General features: G+C 50.5%; 2 protein-coding genes across 14 annotated transcripts in view; one reads left to right on the forward strand and one right to left on the reverse strand.

The window, feature by feature from the left end:
- The window catches only part of LOC311581622 (bombesin receptor-activated protein C6orf89 homolog), a 32,142-nt gene extending 24,790 nt beyond the window's left edge, over positions 1 to 7,352 (reverse strand). For 3 of the 12 annotated variants that reach the window (XM_084754063.1, XM_084754068.1, XM_084754072.1), the window contains exon 1: positions 6,246 to 6,413. Coding sequence is in view for 1 of the 12 variants with exons in the window: in XM_084754062.1 (XP_084610188.1) it covers positions 7,221 to 7,222 (2 nt within the window). In the remaining 11 variants the exon portion in view is untranslated. Of the gene's footprint in view, positions 1 to 1,723; positions 1,870 to 6,212; positions 6,414 to 6,491; positions 6,602 to 7,220 lie in introns of those variants that run through there. The other 9 variants (XM_084754070.1, XM_084754074.1, XM_084754069.1 and 6 more) reach the window with 7 other exon arrangements.
- Positions 7,353 to 11,140: 3,788 nt separating this feature from the next.
- Positions 11,141 to 22,545, forward strand: part of CPNE5 (copine 5) — a 114,768-nt gene continuing 103,363 nt past the window's right edge. Inside the window, exons 1-2 of one of the 2 annotated variants that reach the window (XM_084754037.1) lie at positions 11,141 to 12,044; positions 14,502 to 14,656. In XM_084754037.1, coding sequence (XP_084610163.1) covers positions 11,989 to 12,044; positions 14,502 to 14,656 — 211 coding nt within the window. In that variant the 5' untranslated portion in view covers positions 11,141 to 11,988. The remainder of the gene's footprint in view (positions 12,045 to 14,501; positions 14,657 to 22,545) is intronic. The other variant, XM_084754038.1, reaches the window with a different exon arrangement.

Consider the following 22,545-nt stretch of genomic DNA (forward strand, 5'->3'; position numbering starts at 1 on the left):
GGTTTGAGGAGATGGCTCTGAAGGCGAGAATGTTTGCAATGCAAACCTGAAGACTCAAGTTCAGTCTCTGGAACCCACAGGCAAGAAAGTGGCAGATAGAGTAGTGTGCAGTGCTACGGGCAGATGGGAGCCAGGAGGAGCCCGCTGAGCACAGTGGCTGCCTCCGAGTGGGAGAACAGAACCGACTCCCAGAAAGCCGTCCTTGTCCTCTGACCTCCACGTGTGCTCTGTAGCATGTGCGTATCTGCACTCAGACAATACACTAAATAATTAAATGTTCAAAAATAATTTTTTTAAATGCTAAGATCGATCTTGCAAATAATGAGGCAGGAGAAGGCTTTCTGAGATGATGGACAGGCAAGGGCTGTGTGGCAGTGGCAGGGTTTACTTCTTGCCAGCCCCATTAGGCTGCATATCTTAGTATACACAGCTTTCTGTACGATGAACATGCTTAGTAGTTTAGCATGCCAGGCAGCACGCCTAATCTCCCCACAGGGGGATCTTTGTGTGGTCTACAGAGTGGGTTCACCTATGTACAGAGTTCCAGGACAGCCAGGGCTACACAGAGAGACCCTGCCTCAAAAAAACAAAAGGGAGAAAAAGAAAGAAAAATAGTTTAACACTACAGAAAAAACTTACAATCAAGGAAATTTTACATTTTTGCACTCTAATGTGTGATCTAATGACCCTCTTTCTATGCATCTCTGTCTGGCAAGACTTGAGGTTTTTTGTTTTTTAAAGATTTATTTATTTATGTATATGGGTGTTTTGTCTGTATGTACAATTTGCACACCAGAAGGCGGCATTGGATCCTTGGATCCTACGAGACTATGGTTATAGATGGTTGTGAGCTACACTATGTGGATGCTGAGAATTGAACTCAGGACCTCTAGAAGAGCAACCTGTACTCTTAACTGCTCTCCAGCAAGACTTAAGAGTTTTTTGTTTTGTTTTGTTTTTTTCTGAGACAAGGTTTCTCTGTGTGGCCTTGGCTGTCCTAGACTCACTTTGTAGACCAGGCTGGTCTCGAACTCAGAGCAATGCGCCTGCCTCTGCCTCCCGAGTGCTGGGATTAAAGGCGTGTGCCACCACGCCCGGCTTCAAGACTTGAGTTTTTAAATCACTTCTGTATTCTTGGCAGATCTACCCCTTCCTAACTCGGAGGGGAAACAGCTACCCCATGGATATACCTCAGTTCTTTATTTTCTCCAACCTTTTTATTTTGAAAAGATTTCAAACTTCTGGAAAACAGAAAGAAAAATAACTGTCTACACAATGTCCTATCTGCTGTCAACCCTGGCCCACCTCTCCCCCACATCCCCCTGTTGCTCTTGTTTTTCATGGCAGGGTCTCTGTGTCGCCCTGGCTGTCCTAGAACTAGCTCTGTAGACCATGCTGGCCTGGAATGTACAGAGATCCGCCTGCCTCCGCTTTCCAAGGGCTGGGACTCACAAAGGAGTGCCCTGCTCTGTTTCTATCAGAATCATTTGACACATTATTAAATAACCTCTAAACATTTCAGCATCTCATAAGAATTTCTCACAAAATGGTAAAATTACTAATTCTCTAACATTACCTAAGACTTAGTATGTATTCTAATATCTGCACACACACACTCACACACAATACCTTTTTATAGATCCAAGATCTCAGATAGCTTCGGCTGCTGGCTCTGATCTATTCCACACAGAACATTCCTAGGTCTGAACATGTTTAAACTTACCTCTCTCTCCTCCAAGCCTCGCCTTTTCCTGTGCTACCATTAAAAAATCTGCCCCCTCCAGCGCTGTAATGCTCACTCTCTCTGGCCTCCCCTTTCAGAGCCAAATCCAGGAGGGGTGGTCCTCTTCCTCAGGCCTCCGCTCCTTCACTGACCTGCTGAATCATATTCCTGCGTTCTCTCTTGACCAAGTTGGCTCTCACTAGTCACCAGCGGTTTTCCTGGTGCCAAGTCCAAAGGGCGTTTTCCAGTGACTGCTTTATCTGACCTCTGCCAAGCACCTGCCATTGCTAGCCATGGTCTCCTAGTCCACTCAGACCCATTCTCATGCCGGAGATGAACACTCACCAGTTGTCTTTGACCTTCTCACACACACACCCCCCGCCCCCCATGGCTTCAACTACAGCCAATAATCATCCTCCAATCTGCTTCAGGCACAGTGCTTTATAGAGCTCAAGGGCCAAGCATTTACTTATCCACTGGGCTAACCCAACTTTCCCACTGTGGAAAGTGTCCCTGTCAGCTCCTGCTCCCACATGTCCTTCTCAAATGCTTACTTTCTTTTGTGTGTGGACATGAGGTGGTTCCACCCTCCTACATATAGGTCCCAGGAGGAAGCTCAGGGCATCAGACTCGCTGGTGAGGGCTTTCAGCTGCTAAGCCGTCTCTTGGGCCCTCTCTTTCTTTCTTCTCTCCTTATTTGAATGAAAGCACTAGTGCTCTGAATTTAAGTGAACATTTTCCCTTCTGCCTCCTTGTGCCTGTGAGCTCACCGCTGAATCCTTTGATTCAGGTGTGATGTCCTCAATGCCAACGCAGAGGAGCAGAGGCAGGAAGATCTCTGCACGACTGAGGCCAGCTTCAGCTACACAGTGATTTCAAGGCCAGTAAGACTTATAAGACAGAGATTTTAATCTAAGGAAAGTGATTTAATTAAATTTTTTCTACTGTGAACCATTAGAGACATAAAGTTGGTCTCTGTACTTCCAGCCTTTCTCTTCAGCCTAGCCTTTTTCTTATTCACAAGCTATTTTCCTGAAACATAACGTGTAGGGCTTAAGCACCTTTGAAGATGCCCGATGCTCTTCTGGGGCACAGTTTAGTATGGCTGCTAAGGACACAGGGGCTAGAGTGGAAAAAAGCTGGACCCGGCTAGCTTTTTCTTTCTTTCTTTCTTCCTTCCTTTCTTTCTTTCTTAAAGATGTATTTATTATTATGTATACAAGACTCTGCCTGCATGTACACCTGCAGGCCAGAAGAGGGCATCAGATCTCATAATAGATGGTTGTGAGCCACCATGTGGTTGCTGGGAACTGAACTCAGGACCTCCAGATTAGGAGTCAGTGCTCTAAACCTCTGAGCCATCTCTCTAGCCCCATAGCCTTTTCTACTTATTGATAATATCTTAGAATTTTTCACTTATAAAATAGGGATAATAAACCAGGTGTGGGATACACATCTGTAATTCCAGCACTCAGGAATTAGAATCAGGAGGATCAGTTCACTGATACAGCAAGTTCCAGTTTAGCCTGAACTACACTGAAACCTGTCTCAAAACAAAACAAAACAAAACAAAAACAAAACACCAAAAAACCAAAACCAAACCAAACCAACCAAACCAAACCAACCAACCAAACAAACAAAAAAACCAATGGGGATAAAGCCCTGGGCATGGTGGGAGGTAGAGGCAGGCGGATCTCTGTGAGTTCGAGGCCAGCCTGGTCTACAAAGCAAGTCCAGGACAGGCAAGGCTACCCAGAGGAACCCTGTCTCGAAAAACAAAACAAAACAAAACAAAGAAAAAAACAAAATAAAAACAAGAACAATGGGGAGAGTTATAGCTACTCCAATTGAGGATTATACAATGGTATATATGAAATTTGTTCCAATATCAATGTAAATAAATACTTAATAATAATTGTTATAAGATGAAGTCTAAACTACTTGCCAGAGCCTAGTGTGGTCTGGTCACCACCTACTTGATCCATCTTATTTTTCCACTAACCCTTCCTAACCTTCTCCAATGCCATGCTAGTTCACAGCTCTAGGCTTTTGAACACATAATTTCCTCTTCCTAAAAAGCCTATTTTCCAGTGCTTTGCTCAATAAATAAACTCTTTAAGCCCTCAACCTGGACTTTGTCCACTGAACCTCAGACAATCCTATTGCTTTGTACTTTCTCTTCCATCCCCCTCCCAAACTACACTGTGCATTCTTCAAAGCAAATAAATGGAGAAAAATGTAGGCTGCAGAGATGGCTCAGTGATTAAGAGCACTTACTGATATTTCAGAAGACCTGGGTTGGTTCTCAGTACCCACATGACAACTCACAACTGCCTATGACACCCCACCTCCAACGCCCACTCCAGGGGACCTGGCACCCTCTTCTGGCCTCATCACGTTCACAAGAATTAAAAATAATAATAATAACTTGGGGCTAGAGGGATGGCTGGGCAGTTAAGAGCACTGCCTGCTCTTGCAGAGGACCAGGGTTCAATTCCCAGCACCCATATGGCAGCTCACAACTGTCTGCAACTCCAGTTCCAGGGAACTAACACCCTCACACAGACACACATGTGGGTAAACACCAATGCACATAATAATAGTAACTTTTTAAAAAGTTTTGTTTTGTTTTGTTTTAAGATGGAGAAAATAACAGCACAGGGCCCCCTGCCCCCTAAGAACCTAGTGAAGGAACAGAGTCACAGAAAGGACCCACCGAGCACTGTTTCCTGTGTGCATCTTGTGTTTTGTGCACTGCGCTTCCTGTGATGTGCATCGGCCTGCTGAGGGCGGCTGAGCAGCAGCTTGGAAGCTAGCACCCATACCTTTTTTGTGTTAGCGAGCAATGGAGAGGACAGGGGCTCAAACAGAGTCATGAAAATTGTTTCAAGGCAGAAAAGAAGCAGTGTTAAAGCAGACAGATGGGCATGGAAAGTGCAGCCTACTGAGGTAGCTTAGTGGGTAAGAGCAACTATGACTGTTGCAGAGGGGCCTGCGGTTGGTTCTTTCTGGTAAACAAGTTGGGGTACGTGAACATTCAGCCTGAACTGCAAGGCAGCAAGGGTGAACGTCCACACAAATACCCACCTGTTTGTACATGTGTACTTAGAGGTCTTGGGCGGTGAGTTGTTTGTTTGAGATAGGTTTCATGTAGTCTAGGCTGGCCTTGAACTCCTGATCCTGCCTCTATCTCCCAAGCACTGGGATTAAAGCCAATCACCATCCTGACTTATGTAATCTGTTTTGTTTCCTTTCAGTACTGGGAACTGCACATAGGGTCGTGTGCATACTAACTTGTCCAGCACTCTACCACCGAGCCACACCCCATTCCCGGCATGCTCTTAAGAGAGAAACTGAAGTAATTCAACCTCAAGATAATGGGGAGAGGGGGGAGAGACAGACAGACAGACAGAAGGGAGGGGAGAGACAGACAGACAGACAGAAGGGGGGGCGGGGAACAGAGAAGGGAGGCACGTAAAAAGCTCCACACTGGAGCTACCAAGCGGCCAACGAGAAGGATCAGAACACCAAGACGTGGGGTGTGCCTGATGACTGGGAGAGCGCTCCATACCCAGGTTAAGCGGGCTTTCAGAGGCTGCGATCAGGCTGTCTGCGCCCTGTTGTATGTTACTATATACTGTGTGAAGCAGCAGTTTCCAGGCTGCGCCTTGCCCTGGATGACTGCACTTTATAAGCAGCATTTGGCTATATTCTAAGTGAAAACGCACAGGCGGGGACACTGTGCACCTCCTTGTGCATAGGACACCATTAGCCGTTAACACCCCCCACACGCACAGACTGACAAATCGTTTTTTATAAAAGTAATAAAACAAACTTTTTCACCTATAAACTTATTAAAGTGGCCAGATGTGGTGGCACAGGCCTTTAATCCCACCCCTTGGGAGGTAGAGGCAGGTCTCTGTGAGTTGGAGGCCATTCTGGTCTACACAGACCAGCCAGGGAGGAAAAACAAAACAAAACAAACAAACAAAAAACCAACCAACAGGGGGCTGGAGAGATGGCTCAGCGGTTAAGAGCACTGACTACTCTACTCTTCCAGAGGTCCTGAGTTCAATTCCCAGCAACCACATGGTGGCTCACAACCACCTATAATGTGATTTGGTGCATACTGTATATATAATAAATAAATCTTTAAAAAAAAAAAACAACCAACAATAACTTACCAAAATAAATTGGGACCCTATGATCTCATATCAGAAAAACCATTATCAGAGACACTAGATAAAAACAACTTATCAAATACGCTAGGATGAGGTAAAGATCCAGCACCCTCACTTGGACCCCACGAAGAAGAGGAAGCCTTCTAACACTGTACCGGTGTCACCCCCCCCTCCCCCCCACAACTGACCTGTCATTTGACCATGAATGTGTTCATGAAAGGCTGACAGCAGCGAACTCCTACCCATCCATACCTGCAGCTCAGGCCTGGCCAGACCCCCCTCCCCCCACAGCTGAGGGCGCCACCTGCCTGTTTGTCCTTCTGAATGGCTTCCAAGCTCACCTCAACGGTGAGGTGGAGCGTCAGCATCCCTCAGCTCTAAGGCTTTCTTCACATCTTATCTGAACGCTTGTCTTTTTCTTTCCGTCTGTAACACTCTCTTCTGACTCCTGTGAGGCCGCCCTGAACCCCACTTTGGTCTCTTTAGCCTTTGTGTAGCCACTCAATAACCTGGGTAGACACAGACTTGCTGTGAGCTGTGCCGTGCTATGTGAGAGTTAATATCACCAATCAAGATGGGAGGAATACCATCTATTTTTGGAAACTGGCCAGCTGTCGGGGGAAATCTCCAGTTCTTAGCAAAATCGCAGCCAATGAAATCCAGTTTGCGAATCTGTTCTTCGCGGTAAGGCCTGACACTGTGAAAAGACAAACGTGTCCCTTTATGTTTCTGACATAGCACACTCACGGCACGTGGCCTGCAAGGTTAAGTCTTAAAATGCGATGAAACACCAGGCAGGTGATTTTTCTTGTACTGCCAGGCGATTGCTAACAGTTCTTTTACTCAGGTCAGTACACCAAGACACATTTCCTTTCTGACATCTGAGACGCCAGGTTTATCACGTTAAGTCCTCGTTATAATAAATAAATAAATAAATAAATAAATAAATAATTTCCTCCTTAACATTTAGGGAGAGATGTCTAAGAAGGGGTCAGGGATGGGCTCTGGTGATGCTAAGGTACCCGTGACAGGGCGGCGAGCTGGGTCAGGGCTTTCGAACACGGAGCGACGCCTGCGAACCGCGTTCAAGCAGGGTCGGACCCGGTTTCCCTCTCCTCCGCGGGCCTCCGCGAGCTGTCTGAAGGGAGCCAACCCCGAGGGAACGGCGGGGGGTGGGGTGGGGGTGGGAGGATGTCTGTCAGCAGTAGAGGGGGAAAGTGGCGACCGCGGCGAGAGGGGCGGCGCGAGGCTGTGGCGGCCACGGAGGGCGGCGGCCTCCTCCCCCCCCCTCCCGGCCTCGGGCCCCAGTCACTCACATGCGGGCCCGCGCCCTCTCGGGCTCCTCCCGCCTCGGGGACACCAGCCGCCGGGCGAGGAGGATGGGCCAACAACTTCCTGCTTCCGGCAGCTCGACCCGGAAGCGATTCTCACGCCTCCGGTCAGGCTTCGAACACAAAGAAAAAAACCTCTTTGCGCCCCACGCTCCAAAACAGATCCGGCAAGGGCTCGGGACCGGGGCAACTCTCGCGGTATCTGGAAAGCTTGTGCTCTTGCGCCCCCTGGCGTCCATATCTCACTACTGCGCCTTCTCAGCCCTAGACTATTCTTTCTCTGTCTCAGTCTCCCTCTGTGTCTCTCTCTGTCTCTGTCTCTCTGTCTCTGTCTCTGTCTCTGTCGCTGTCTCTCTGTCTCTGTCTCTGTCTCTCTCTCTTGGTCTGAGCTCACGGACTCAAATCACTTACATTTACACTCTGCTTACTCGTTTGTATCTACTGCCCGCTGATTCTGTGGTAGGCATTACTAAGCGCTTTACTTTTAAAAAAAATATATTTTATTAATTTATTCATATTACATCTCAGTTGTTATCCCCTCCCTTGTATCCTCCCATTCCTCCCTCCCTCCCATTTTCCCCTTACTCCCCTCCCCTATGTCTGTGACTGAGGGGGACCTCCTCCCGCTGTATATGCTCACAGGGTATCAAGTCTTTTCTTGGTACTTTTTTTTTTAAGCGCTTTACTCTTATGAAACTGCTTCAGCAGTTCTGTTACAACATAAACATCCTCACAGCATTTAATCTTGCACCGGCCAAACGGGTTTATGGAGCTAGTTAGCTTGGAGATTTCGCTCACAAATAGGGAGTGGCCGTCAGCATTTGATGCCACGCTCCTCGGTCCGGAACTGTGTGTAACGCTAGAGCTTCAAAAAGAAAACATATATATTACCCTTTACTCTTTTTAATTATGTGTGTGCGTTTCTCCATGTAGGAATGTGAATGCTTGGATCCTCGCGGGTCCCTGGGTCCCCGGGTCCCACGGATCTGCACTTACAGACAGTTGTGAGCGCAGTGGGAACCAAGTTCAAATCCTCTGGAAGAGCGAGGCTCTTCCCAGGGCTCTTAACAGCTGAGCCATCTCTCCAGCCCCTCTGTCGGAGCCTTGAACTAATTTCCACATGGGACCTGCAAACAAAATACTGGGGCTCAGCCCTGATGCTGCAACTACAAAGTCATCGTGATTGTGAGTCGGGGTCGGGCAAACCAGAGAAACAGCCACCACCCGACTCTATGCCCTCCCCAGTAAGGACACAATCAAATCCCTCCTGGCGCCTGTCGTTACCTGTCCCTTTAGCGGACTTGGAGCTGACTCTTTGTCCACTCCTTAAAATTACAGTTACACGGGCTGGAGAGGCGGCTCGTGGCTATGAACGCTGGCTGCTCCTGCAGAGGACCCGGGTTCAGTTCCCAGCACCCACACAATGGCTTAAAACTGTAACAGAGTTTATCCAGGACCTGCAGCAAGTGGCTCAGACAATATTAACTCTTCAGGGACAAATCGACTCTTTGGCAGCGGTCTTTGTCTCTTTCTCCAAGAGGAATGCTGTTTTTATGTCAGCCATCAGCTATAGGACAAGATAAGATCCAAGCACTTCAGGCAGAGCTCCAAAGGCAGAGGGAGCAGCTTGCAGCGGCGTCTAACTCCTGGACCTTCGAGAATCCCGCATGGGTGTGGGTTTTACCCTGTCGAACACACACACACACACACACACACACACACACACCGCCTTCTGCTCGTTTCTCTGGTCTTGCTCTTCACACCTTGCTTCATTAACTCCGTCTGTACATCCCACCAACACCGACCTCGAAAGATGTCTAATTAAATGAGTTGCTTTTACAGACTTATCAGCTCCTGGTCACAGAATGAAATGCTAAGTACAATCAAATATTCCCTGCTGCTGAGGCCACATCCTGAGAGAGACAAGGTCTCCGATCACCAGGAAGTTTCATGATGAACAGATATCAGCCATGTTCCCTCTCCTCGCCGTCCATCATCCCGTTTCTGCCTCCTCCCCCGCCCCACCCCCCTTCTAGTTTTTCAAGACAGGGTTTCTCTGTGTGGCCCTGGCTGTCCTGGACTCATTTTGTAGACCCGGCTGGCTTCAAACTCACAGCGATCTGCCTGCCTCTGCCTCATGAATGCTGGGATTAAAGACGTGCAGTGCACCACCACACCCGGCTCTGGGACCACGGAAAAACAGACAACTTCAAAGCCACTCTGGAATCTGTCACTGACAGCCAGCAGGATTTAAGTCCCCTAACCCACATCTGCATTTTCTGCATATGCTTTGGGTCATCTTATTAAAAGGAATTCCTCCCATCACCCCCTTCAGAGACTGTCTCTGGACACCCCCTCCCCACAGTAATAAAGCCTCTCCCGTGGATCTGCTGTGTGGGGTGATTTCTATTTTGCCGTAGTGCACCGCCCATACATCCTAATACCCAGGTTGGCTCACACAGCGCACCATGTAAAATGTGGGTCAGAAATTACTGTCAATGGTGCTGAGTCGGGGGCCACACTCAACACTGGGTTTTTAAGTTGACACGGGATTGCCTTGGTATAGCACACTGAAAATGCCAAAAATTTAAAGATGCTTCAAAGCACGTCCCAAAAACTTTTTTATAAAAGATAAAAAGGCCAGGCAGTGGTGGCGCATGCCTTTAATCCCAGCACGTGGGAGGCAGATCACTGTGAGTTCGAGGCCAGCTGGATCTACAAAGGGAGTCCAGGACAGCCAAGGCTACACAGAGAAACCCTGTCTTGGAAGAAAAAAAAAAAAAGATTAAAAAGTACCTATGATTTCAGGCTGTGGAAGCTAGCCGCTTTGATAGTTTAGTGTGAGCTTTTAGCATGCTGGGTAAGTGCTCTACCACTAAGATATAGCCCCTGCAGAGAGAGGCGGGGGTGGGGGGGCACTGTCTGTCGTGAGTCTCAGTTCTGCTGTGTAGGTCCCAGGTTGAACTCAGGCCATCAGGTAGCAAGCATCCTTGCCCTCTGAGCTATCTCCCTGCCCAAGAGACTTTTTAATCTTTTTCCTTAATCATGAAAAACGTTCTTAGGGATGGAGAGATAGCTCAGGTGTTAAAAGCACTTACTGCTTTTGTAGAGGGCCAGGGTTCTGTTTTCTAATGCCATATGCCCGCTCAAAAATCACTTTTGTTCATCTAGCCTTTGACAGGAGAGTTCCCCAGGAACACTTACCCCCAGCTTTGTTGGGCTTGTAAGTCCTGGGCGTGCAAAGGGTTCAGAGCTACTTGTAATATCCCTTGCTTAGTTTTCTTGGGAACTGCGGGTTATCAGGGTTTGCATTTGTTTTGGTTTTGCCTTGCTGCACAGAAAGTGGGCGGGTGGGAGGGAGGATGCATCTGAGAACTGAAGACGGGGTGTAAACATTTCCTTACTTCTTTGTTGTTAATTATGGGATGTTTAATATAAAACATATATTTCCCGAGTAGCTCACTGATCTTAGAACCAGCTCCATGGAGTCTTCCATCTGTGCTACCCAATGCTGAGGTCACGGTCACAGGTGCATACAGGTGCACACCTGACGTTTGCATGGGTGCTGGGCACCTAAACTCCGGTACCTGTGCTTGTACAGCAGGCACGTTACCCACTGAGCCCTATTAGGCAGTCTAGCAACAGGCGCACTGCTCCAGCTCCAGCAATACTAGTCTATTCATCCTGCTTCTATCTTGTTTTTGTTGTGAGCCACCGTGTGGTTGCTGGGAATTGAACTCAGGACCTTTGGAAAAGCAGACAGTACTCTTAACCTCTGAGCCATCTCTCCAGCCCCCCTGCCTCTGTCTTGTTCTCCCACTATACCTCTCCATTCTTTGTTTCTCCTGTCACCCTGAACAACTTTGGGGTGCCAACTTATCATAAGCCAGTCCTTTTGTGTGTGGGTGTGTGGGTGTGTGTGTTTGAGACAGGGTTGTTCTGTGCAGCCCTGGCTGTCCTGGAACTCACTCTGTAAACCAGGCTGGCCTTGAACTCTGAGATACTCCTGCCTCTATTTCCCCGAGTGCTGGGAGCAAAGGCGTGGACCACCACCTTCTGGAGGAGTCGTTTTAAACCTTGCCGTTCTCTTCCGTCTCTTTCCCTATTTCCACGTGGTCCCTGCTTCAGGAATCTGGAGGATCGGACTTGTCACGTGACTGCTACGTGACGCGTAACTGCGGAGTATCAATCTTCACATCTGAAAACCAGGACTACTATTAACAACAGGATTGCTTTGTGGAACAGATTAAACAGGAAAGTGTGCCGGGCGCGCAGGTCCACGTCTTTAGTCCCAGCACTGGGGAGGCGGAAGCAGGAGGATCTCTTGAGAGTTCGAGGTCAGCCTGGTCTACATAGCGAGTTGGAAGACAAACATGGCTGCGTAATAAACTTCTGAGACCTGCAAGTCAGGGAACTAAGAAATTCTCCGCAGTTTGGACAACCCTCCAATCAGAGTGAAGAAGGGTGTTCCCGCCTTCCGGGCCTAAACAGACCAATCACCGTTACGGAGCATCGCGCGAAACTCCGCTGAAGGACCGACCTTGCATTTGTTTGCGTCCCTGCACCAGGTATCTCGTCTTGCAGCCCCCTTCCCAGCCTCCAAAGAAGAATCCTTCATCTTCCTTGTCCCAGCGCCCTAAATCCTAACACTCAAACCGGCTGGTCGGCGGGAGCCGGAAGTGTGCGCCGCAGGAACGGGTCCCCAGTCAACGCCGCCGGAAGTAGTGATTGCTACGGGATACCTTCGCTCAGCATGGCGGCGATTCCCCCTGACACCTGGCAGCCGCCCAACGTCTACCTGGAGACAAGGTGAGGGGTGGAGTGGGATGGATTGGCCGAGGAGACGCGGGTTCGTGCCTCAGCGGCCAGGCTAAGAAAGGCCGGTCTGATTCGCAGATGGACCGCACAGAGGCGCGGCCATGAGTTCTGAAGGGAGGGACCTCAGGGGAGTCCCCCCCCCCCCATCGCGGGAGAGCTCGGCGACTTCTGTCTGCTGTCCTGTCCCCTCGCCGTTCATTAGTTCATTTATCTATAGCCACCTTCATTCATTCATTCATTCATTCATTCATTCACTCACTTATTCTCAACAAGTGAGTGTTGGGTCCACAAGCCATGCACATGGGACCTGGACTTTTGAGGGCACAGATCTAGATAGAACAGTATATTACGGCGAAGGAGACGGACGTGTAAACAAACACTGCGAGACGGTCTGATCAGGTTGCTTTGAAAGTAGAGGAAGTTTTATTTCCCCCACTGTCTTTGCGCGGGGGACATGGCGCAGTTGGTAGGGTGCCCCGCATATACTCGGTGTGGTTGGCACATGCCTGCAGTCCTAGCACTCTGGAGACGGGAACAGGAGGGTCAGGAAGGCAAGGTCTGGGCTCAGGTGGTAGAATGCTTTTGCCTATCGTATAGTCCCCTCAGGTGAACTTCCAGGACCACAAACAAAAGATAGGTGTTACCTAGGGTTGTGAGATACGTTTTCCGTCCCAGCACCAGGAAGCAGAGGCAAGTAGATCACTTTTGAGTTCAAAGCAGGCCTGCTCTACATAGCAAGTTCCAGGCCAGTCAGGGCTCCGTAGTGGGAGAGAGGTACAGGTCATTCTTGGCTATGTATCTAGTTGAAGGCCAGCCTTGGCTACATGAGACCATGGCTCAAAAAAGGAAAACGTGATCTAACGGTATTTGTAATTAGTTAAGCCCCCTTCTACTGGTGCATGCGATTGCATTCTGTTTAAAATCGCTAGCAGCTCCTGTCACGAAGGCATTGTTTCGCCACCACACTCCCCGCTCCAGTTTTAAAGAAGAGAAATGCAACATTTTACAGATTTGCCAGTAACCTGAGTTTCACAGTAAGTGGAGGGAACCTTGCTTGGAACCTGGTCAGCCTGCTTCTGCCTCCTGAGTGCAGGCATTAACAAGGCACGTGCCACCACACCCAGCTCTATGTAGAGCCCTCACATTGCCGGGCCCCCTGAATCTGGACCTGTACAGACCTCGTGTCCCTAGAGCTCAGTGGGTGATGACCTACAGCAGGAGCCCCCTGCCTTGTCTGTTGCTTCCGTTCTATCCTTAAAGGGAATGGGGGGGGGGAGGGCAGGGGGGCAGGGGGGGGAATAAGAGCCCTCGTACTGGGCATATGCAGACATGTGAGACAGCCAGTCTTGGCATTTAGTTTACACATTCTCTTTAGATTTTATATGTGTGTGGATGTGTGAACATGGGTGTAGAGGCCAGATCTGTTGAAAACCCTGGAGCTGGAGGTACAAGTGGTTGTGAGCCTCCTGCTAGGACTGCAGGGAGCCGAACCCCCATCCTCTGTAAGAGCAGTGTGCGATCTTAGCAGCTGAGTTATCTACAGCCCTGTTTGACCCTCTCTTTAACACACAAACTGTTTTTAATCTTTCTATTTAAGTTTTGTTTTGTTGTTGTTTGTTTGTTTGTTTTTCAAGACAGGGTTTCTCTGTGTAGCCTTGGCTGTCCTGGACTCATTTTGTAGACCAGGCTGGCCTCGAACTCATAGCAATCCACCTGCCTCTGCCTCCCGAGTACTGGGATTAAACGCATGCATGGGCCACCACTGCCTGGCTCTTAAGTTTTTTTTAAAAATAGGTGATTATATTTACATGATCGGAAATATAAAAGTTAGGGGGCTGGAGATGGCTCAGAGGTTTGCTCTTCCAGAGGTTCTGAGTTCAATTCCCAGAAATCACATGGTGGCTCATAACCTTCTGTAATATGATCTGGTGCTTCTTCTGGAGGGCAGGCAGAACATTGTATACATAATAAATAAATAAATATTAAAATTATAAAAGTTAGAAGAAGTACTTATTGAACATCTTGCCTCTTATCTGGTCAGTTGCCCCTCCCCTACCCCAGACTGATACAAATGTATATAAAGTCCTCATGCTTTAATGCCCTTTTATCACATCTCCAGATGGCACGTGAGGTCTTTTCCCTTGTTTGGGGTTGGTATCAGAGCATCAGTATATGCTCTGAGAACTTTGCCTGGTCTATGGTTGTTACGCTTAGAACGTATGCTGTCCTGCAGCACACTTAAGTAAGTGATGGGCTGTAGCCTTGTTGCTTTGTGGGTTGTTTTCCTTCTGAGTGTGAAGTCTGGTCACAGTGCCTCACAGAGTTGAACAGCAAGAGTCCTTGAGAGCACTTCTGCGCGCTCTGACCTTGCTGACTGGTCTGTGCTGCCCGCTTCTGTGCGCTCCGACCTTGCTGACCGGCCTGTGCTGCCTGCCGTCCTCTCTGCAGCATGGGGATCATTGTGCTGGAGCTGTACTGGAAACACGCGCCCAAGACCTGCAAGAACTTTGCGGAGCTGGCGCGGCGGGGCTACTACAACGGCACCAAGTTCCACAGGATCATCAAGGACTTCATGATCCAAGGCGGTGACCCAACAGGGACAGGTACAGTGAAGCCACCACATACAGTTTAAGTCTCACTCTGTCGTGACTGGATTGTAAGGCAACCACAGCTTGCTTTCCCGTTGGCTGGATCTAGTTCGTTTTTGTTTTGAGACAGGGTCTCATAGCCCAGGCTAGCCTCTCACTCACTGACTGAGTGGGAGCTAATCCTCTGATCTTCATGCCCTGACTTCCTCAGGGCTGAGATTTCTGTGTGCTGCCGTGCTCAGCGTTTGCTGGGGTAGAGATCGAACCCAGGGCTTGGAGGACCCTGGGCAAGCACTCTGCCAATTGGGCTGCATCAGTAGCACCCCATCCCGTGCCCAGCCCTCTGCCAACTGGGCTGCATCAGTAGCCGCCCCCACCACCACCACCAGGGGACCGGTGTAGCTGAGGTTGTGTTGAACCCCTGATCTCCTGCCTTCTCTCACATGTTGGTGAGCCAGGTACATGCTGGCTCTGGCTCATTGCTTCTGCTGCCAGTTCCTGCTTTCCTCAGCGTCCCGTGTGTAACTAGCTCACTGGAGAGTAATAGCCATTCCAGGCCATGATAGTTTCCCTAACTTTCCTGTGTCATTCATTAAAAGCAACTGGGAACTGCTGGAATCACAGTGACGTGGAGCTGCACCAGTCCGAAGTCAAATAGAGACAGCCCTGGGTCAGAGAAGAGGATATCGGGCTCGCTTATTTATTTGTTTGGTTGGTTTTGGTTTTTCAAGACAGGGTTTCTCTGTGTAGCCTTGACTATCCTGGACTCGCATTGTAGACCAGGCTGGCCTCGAACTCACAGGGATCTACCTGCCTCTGCCTCCCAAGCATTGGAGCGAAGATCTGACCGGAGAGACAGCAGGAACCTCGGCACTGGGGTGGGGTGCACGAGGGCCTGAGGGGCTGAGGCAGGAGCCTGTGTAGACGTTACAGAGGGGGCAATAGACTGGGGGTCCTGAGCGGGACCACAGCCGCTGCTGTGCTTTGAATACCGTGACAGGATCTTGTCAGTGCTCTCAGGGGTCACTCTGCTTGCTGCTTGGAGTATGAATGAATAGGAAAGAATGCAGGCCTAGGCCAGTTGTGGTGGCGCACGCCTTTAGTCCCAGCAGAGGCAGAGGCAGGCCAATTGCTGTGAGTTCGAGGCCAGCCTGGTCTACAAAGTGAGTCCAGGACAGCCAGGGCTACACAGAGAAACCCTGTCTCCAAAAACCAATTTAAAAAAAAAAGAAGAGATTTCAGGTCTAGATTAGGGAGAGTCTGCCATCCCCATGCAGGCTAGAAGTAGACCGCTGCAGCAAAAACTGTTACATGTCCCCTGCTCCCACCTGGGAGTACAGGCATGCGCACCAGGTCCTGTTCACATGGTGCTGGGAGTCCGGGGCCTTGCATGTGCTTGACACTCCCCCACCTCAGCTGCGCTCCCAGTCCAGCAAGTTACTTGTGTTGAAGATTTGCTGACAGACTGAACGGATGGTACGAGAGAAGGCACTGGGCAAGTGCGTCTGAGGCCTTTGAGTGGTGGGGGAGGAGGAAGGCTGAGTGCAGAGCCGTGTGTGTGGAGCGAGGGCCAGGTTTGGAACAGGAAGTCTTTGTAAAGAGTTTGGTTGAAATTCTTCAGAATCGTTCAGGATAACACGAGGTCAGTATTTGGAAATGATGTGGAGTTACGGGGAGATCTGGCACATGAACTGGGGGTTACAGGTACTTAGGTCGCATTTTGTTGTTTGTGTGTGAGGGTGTTGTATGTCTCCATGTGTGCGCGTGCATGTGGAGGTCAGAGGTTGACATCCGGTGTCTTCCTGAATTGCTCACCACTATCTAAGGGGGTTTCTCACTGAACCAGTGCCTTGGCTGGGCAGGCTGACCAGCAAGCTCCAAGGGTCCAACTCTTTCCATCCTCCCTGTGCTGGGGTGATGGAGGTGTAGCACCACGCCTGGCTCTTCCCCTGTCCTCCTGTGCTGGGGTGATGGAGGTGTAGCACCACGCCCGGCTCTTCCCGTGTCCTCCCTGTGCTGGGGTGATGGAGGTGTAGCACCACGCCCGCCTCTTCCCCTGTCCTCCCTGTGCTGGGGTGATGGAGGTGTAGCACCACGCCTGGCTCTTCCCCTGTCCTCCTGTGCTGGGGTGATGGAGGTGTAGCACCACGCCCGGCTCTTCCCGTGTCCTCCCTGTGCTGGGGTGATGGAGGTGTAGCACCACGCCCGCCTCTTCCCCTGTCCTCCCTGTGCTGGGGTGATGGAGGTGTAGCACCACGCCCGCCTCTTCCCCTGTCCTCCCTGTGCTGGGGTGATGGAGGTGTAGCACCACGCCTGGCTCTTCCCCTGGCCTCCCTGTGCTGGGGTGATGGAGGTGTAGCACCACGCCCGCCTCTTCCCCTGTCCTCCCTGTGCTGGGGTGATGGAGGTGTAGCACCACGCCCGGCTCTTCCCCTGGCCTCCCTGTGCTGGGGTGATGGAGGTGTAGCACCACGCCTGGCTCTTCCCCTGGCCTCCCTGTGCTGGGGTGATGGAGGTGTAGCACCACGCCTGGCTCTTCCCCTGGCCTCCCTGTGCTGGGGTGATGGAGGTGTAGCACCACGCCCGCCTCTTCCCCTGTCCTCCCTGTGCTGGGGTGATGGAGGTGTAGCACCACGCCCGGCTCTTCCCCTGGCCTCCCTGTGCTGGGGTGATGGAGGTGTAGCACCACGCCTGGCTCTTCCCCTGGCCTCCCTGTGCTGGGGTGATGGAGGTGTAGCACCACGCCTGGCTCTTCCCCTGGCCTCCCTGTGCTGGGGTGATGGAGGTGTAGCACCACGCCCGGCTCTTCCCCTGGCCTCCCTGTGCTGGGGTGATGGAGGTGTAACACCACGCCTGGCTCTTCCCCTGGCCTCCCTGTGCTGGGGTGATGGAGGTGTAGCACCACGCCCGGCTCTTCCCCTGGCCTCCCTGTTCTGGGGTGATGGAGGTGTAGCACCACGCCTGGCTCTTCCCGTGGCTGCCCAGGGCCCCAACTCAGGTCTTCAAGCCTCTTCAGCAGGCATGCTCCTTGCTCAGACACCACCCCTCTTTTATAAGGCTGGGTCTCGTGTAGCCCAGGGTTGCCTTGACTCAGTGTGTAGCTAATGATGGCTCTGAAGTGTTCTGAACCCCAGCCTCTGCCTTTGGGGTGCTGGGGGTACAGGTGTCCCCACCATCTAGGCAGGTGAAGGGCTTTTCTCGGGGAGCCTGGTGGAACACGTACCCTCTCGAGAACCTTTGCTCAGCTTGCCTCTTCTCTTCCAGGTCCGGCTCTTTTTTTTTGTTTTGTTCTGGTTTTTTGTTTGTTTGTTTGTTTTGGTTTTTGTTTTTCGAGACAGGGTTTCTCTGTGTAGCCTTGGCTGTCCTGGGCACACTTTGTAGACCAGGCTGGCCTCGAACTCACAGGGATCCACCTGCTTCTGTCTCCTGAGTGCTGGGATCAAAGGCGTGCGCCACCGCCACCTGGCCTAGTTCCGGCTCTTAAACAAGCCTGGTTTTCTCCTCACCCTGACTGCTGTTACCCCGGTTCTCTGAAATAGCATTCAGTTATTGCAACCCCCATCGATATTTCAGGAAAGCAAAAGGTGGGAAAGAGGGAGGGAATCTCAGAAGCATTGATCCTGAGGTTTCTTTCCTTTGTTGGCTTATCCACCAGCCGTCCTCTCAAGGAGAACAGACTTCAGGAGGACCTCTTTCTAGAGGCCTTTTAGGTACTACACTAAAGCCAGGTTGGACCAATAACTAGACAAATGGAAATACATTGAAAAGAATGGGGTATGACTGGGTGGTGGCGCACGCCTTTAATCTCAGCACTTGGGAGGCAGAGGCAGGCAGGTAGATCTCCGAGTTCGAGGTCAGCCTGGTCTGTAGAGTGAGTCTAGGACAGCCAGGGCTACAAGCAAATAAGAAGGAGTGGTATATGCGTTATAATTACAGATTTCTATTCATTTTTATTCTTCCACCCTACTTTTTTTTTTTTCCTCTTTTGGTTTTTTTGAGACAGGATTTCTCTGTGTAGCCTTGGTTGTCCTGGACTCACTTTGTAGGCCAGGCTGTCCTGGGACTCACATCAATCTGCCTCCTGAGTGCTGGGACTACAGGCATGCGCCACGATGCCCAGCCCTAAATTTATTTTAATGACTTACTTATTTTTATTTTATATTGGTGTCTTGCTTGCACGCATGTCTATGTGAGGGCGTCAGATCTGGAGCTGGATTACAGACAGTTGTGAACTGCCGTGTGGGTGCTGGGAATTGAACTCGGGTCCTCTAGAAGAGCAGCCAGAGCTCTTAACCGCTAAGCCATCTCTCCAGACCACACCCTAAGTTTTTTAAAGTTAAAAAATACTTATTTATGGTATTTTTAAAAATATTATTTTATGTGTCTGAGTTTTGTCTTCATGCATATTTCTGCACTGTGTGCATGCTTGGTGCTCATGAGGGCCAGAAGAGGCATCCGATCCCCTGGGACTGGAGTTACACACAGTTGTGAGCTACCAGGACCCAAACCCAGGTCCTCTGGAAAAGCGGCAGTGCTCTTAATGGCTGATACATTTCTCCAGCCACAAAGGGTTTTCTTTTTTTCTTTTAATGTGTATGTATGTACACCATTGACTAATGCCCACAGAGCCCAAGGGATGTCAGACCCCCTGGAACTGGAGTTACAGGCAGTTGTGAGCCACCTGATGGGGCACTGAGAACTGAACCCAGGTCCTCTGGAAGAGCAGCCGTTATTCCTAACCACTGAGCCACACTTCCTTCCACACACCCTAATTTTTGTTGTTAGTTTTATTGTTTTCTCATCTTCACCCAAAACAAACCTGTGGGGTCTGCATTTGGGTGGACTTGGTACTCAACCACTCAGTTATTGGAACAAGGGCAGAGGGCAATGTTCCTTTTTTCAGATATTTACTGGGCACACGCATGCGTGCTACACTGCTCACGATGGAGTCCAAGGACTTCTGGAGTTGGCGCTCATCTTCTCACTTGGGCAGCTCTGCCTACTCTAGGCTAGGTGACTTAGAAGCTTCTAGCAGATTTTTCTGTCTCTGTCCCATCCTGCGTGGGAGGGTTGGCGTCACAGGCCTGCGCCACCATGCCTGGCTTTGAACTCGGGTCTTCAGGTGCACGGCAAGCCCTTCCCCAGCCAGACCGTCTCCCCACCAGGGGTCCCCCCTCTTGCTTTCTGTTGCAGGTGTTATATTTTTAGGTTCCTGTTTCAGACTTCCTGTTGCCTTTGTACTTTAAAAAAAGACCATGAGTAGATATCATATCTGTTGGGGCCGCCACATTCATCCCTTCAGCACCTTTAGAAAATTCTGCTCAGCACCTTCTAGTTTGAACACAGTCTCAGGAAATCCAGATGTGTCCCCTCCGGCCCAGTGAGTCAGAGAAGCCTGCGGGAGCCTTGCCCTGGCTGGCCGAGCTTACCAGGAAGCTGCTGGGCCCTGCCCTTTCTCGTCCATGTCTGTCACGTTTCCTGGGGATGTGAGATGGTTTTCTTCCTTTTCCCTCTCAGGCTCTGGCTTACTCCATTTTCAGCTGGGTCTGTTCTAGAAGGTTTCGCTGTTCACAGCTGTGTTACTCTTTTATTAGTGCCATGTGGCTCCTGGTGTGTGTCCTCAGCCCAGCTGTGGCCTCTCCCCTCAGTGTGTCCACCATCTGTGTCGGAGCTGCTGACACACCGGGGCCTCACCTCTGCCGAGCCCTTCATGTTTGAGGGCCTCAGAGATGGTGCCCCCACCCCACCCCGCCATCCTTCCATCGGCTGTGGTCTGCCCCATACTGCCCACGACATTTCTGTGGACATTGGTATCAGCCCTGTGTGTCCCTCTCTTGGTTTTGGTCAGGTACAACGGAACAGATTCCTGTCGATTTTTCAAACTTATCTGGGGCCACGTGTCTTCTCCACTGCGTGTTCACGGTGGCTGGCTCTCCACTGCCTCCCAGCCTGAACAGGAACTGGGGAGCTCACATGGGATGCCAATGAATTCAGTCATCCCTCCAAGTCCAACCCTGGAAGGTAGACAGCCCTCCAAACACGCTGTGTGCTGTGTGTGGGCTTCTGCCCCTGGGCAGCTCGATGGCGCCCTCTGTTGGCTTTTCAGAATTGCAGGGTGTGGGGCTCAGCCTGGCCGTACTCTAGTCCCCCGCAGTGCGTGCGGGGAGAAGAGTCTTTCTTTGCTCGGCCAGTTTTTCAGAATTAAAAAAAAAAACATTTGTTTCCCTTTTTTAACAGGATCTCATGGTGTAGCCCTGGCTGGCCTGGAACTCACAGATCTGCCTGCCTCTGCCTCCCGAATGCTGAGGTTGGCGATGTGTGCCACACCAGGCTGTTTGTTTCCCTTGATTTTTGCCTTTGAAAAACCGTTGTGATTTGCTCATTTCACTGGGTATTGAGGCAAGACAGGGTATGCCTATATTCAAGGCTGCCCTTCCTGACCCCCCCCCTCCCCTTTTTTAAGCAGGGTTTTACTGTGTAGGCTTGGCTATCCTGAAACTCACTTTGTAGAAAGGCTGGCCTCAAATTCACAGAGAAGCACCTGTTTCTTCCTCCCAAGCTCTGAGATTAAAGGTGTGCGCCCTGCTTCTGCCTCTCATTGCTGTAGTGAAATGAACTTTAATCTGTAACGCCGGTGTGCCGACAGCCGGCGCTCGGTGAACGGGAGTGACTCTGAGGTGACCTGTTGGCGCAGTGCCTCCCCGCTCTCTGTAGTTACTTTGCTGTCTTTCCTAATGTCACATTTCCATGATGTACTTTAGATGAAATTGAAACACTCGAAAGATTTCCAATAATGCCGCAGCCTCAAGTATAACAAATGTTTGCACAGCCTGCCAGCAGGTCTGTGAGAAAAGCAAGCAGGAACCCCCCTCAGCCCCCCCCCCAGGCAGTAGATCGCGCCTGCCAGCCAATGAAGAGAAAGGTTTGGCTAAATGTCTCAGGCGGGTAGCAGGTAACATTGCAGGTTCTCTGTGAGTTGGGTGTTTCTCCCCCACTTCCGTTTCTTCCCACGGCCCCCTGGCACCCATCCTTGGCAGACTCACTCTCAGGTCAGATGCCTTCTGGCTTCCTGCGTTTCACTCTGAGCATAGCCTCTCCCTCACACTGCCCACCCTGAAATGACCACGGCAGCCCTTTCGTTTCTGCTTACCCATACTTGCTCGCCCGCCTCCAGTTGGAACCCCACACCCTGACAAGCTCCTGTGAAGTCGCCTAGTTCTGTTCCTGGCCCTGATTAGTTGCACATGGTTACCTTTCGTGGCAGCTTCCCTCCTTCATCTCTCCTCTTGGTAGCCCCAGGAACACCTGTAATTTGTCTTGTGGAACAGCAAGCCGTTAGTAATTTTACTCGTTTAGTGAATATTTGCTAAGAATCCGCTGGGTGTCCTGCGCTGTTTCAGGGCCTGTGAAGAGTGTCAAGGCACAGAAGCTAGGGCATTCTCTTTCCTCACAGAGATCCCAGCTCTACAGGAAACAAGCCCCTCGTTTTAAGACACAGGAGAGGGCCTGGAGAGATGGCTCAGCGGTTAAGAGTATTGGATGCTCTTTCAGAGGACCCTATTCAATTCCCAGCACCCCCATGACAGCTGACAACTGTTTGGTTTGTAACTCAGATTCCACTGGGTCCTACTCTCTCACTCAGACCAAACACCAACTGTACATATAAGTCAATAAAAATTTAAAAAAAGACACAGGAGAGTGGTGAGGCCGTGAGTGTGTATCCTGGGCAGGTTGGGTAGTTCATGAGAGGACTGGTCCCATGGAGCGTGATTTACCGGAGAGGAGGCTTGTGGATGGGCCTTGAAGGAACTGTAGAAGCCAAGGGCATGGCTTCATGGGAAGAGCCTGCTGTCCTGGGAACCCGCGGCTGATTTGCGTCACTGGCCCTGTGGTGAACCCCACCA

This window comes from Acomys minous (genome assembly GCF_964271855.1).
Source record: "Acomys minous genome assembly, chromosome: 13".
Taxonomy (NCBI): domain Eukaryota; kingdom Metazoa; phylum Chordata; class Mammalia; order Rodentia; family Muridae; genus Acomys; species Acomys minous.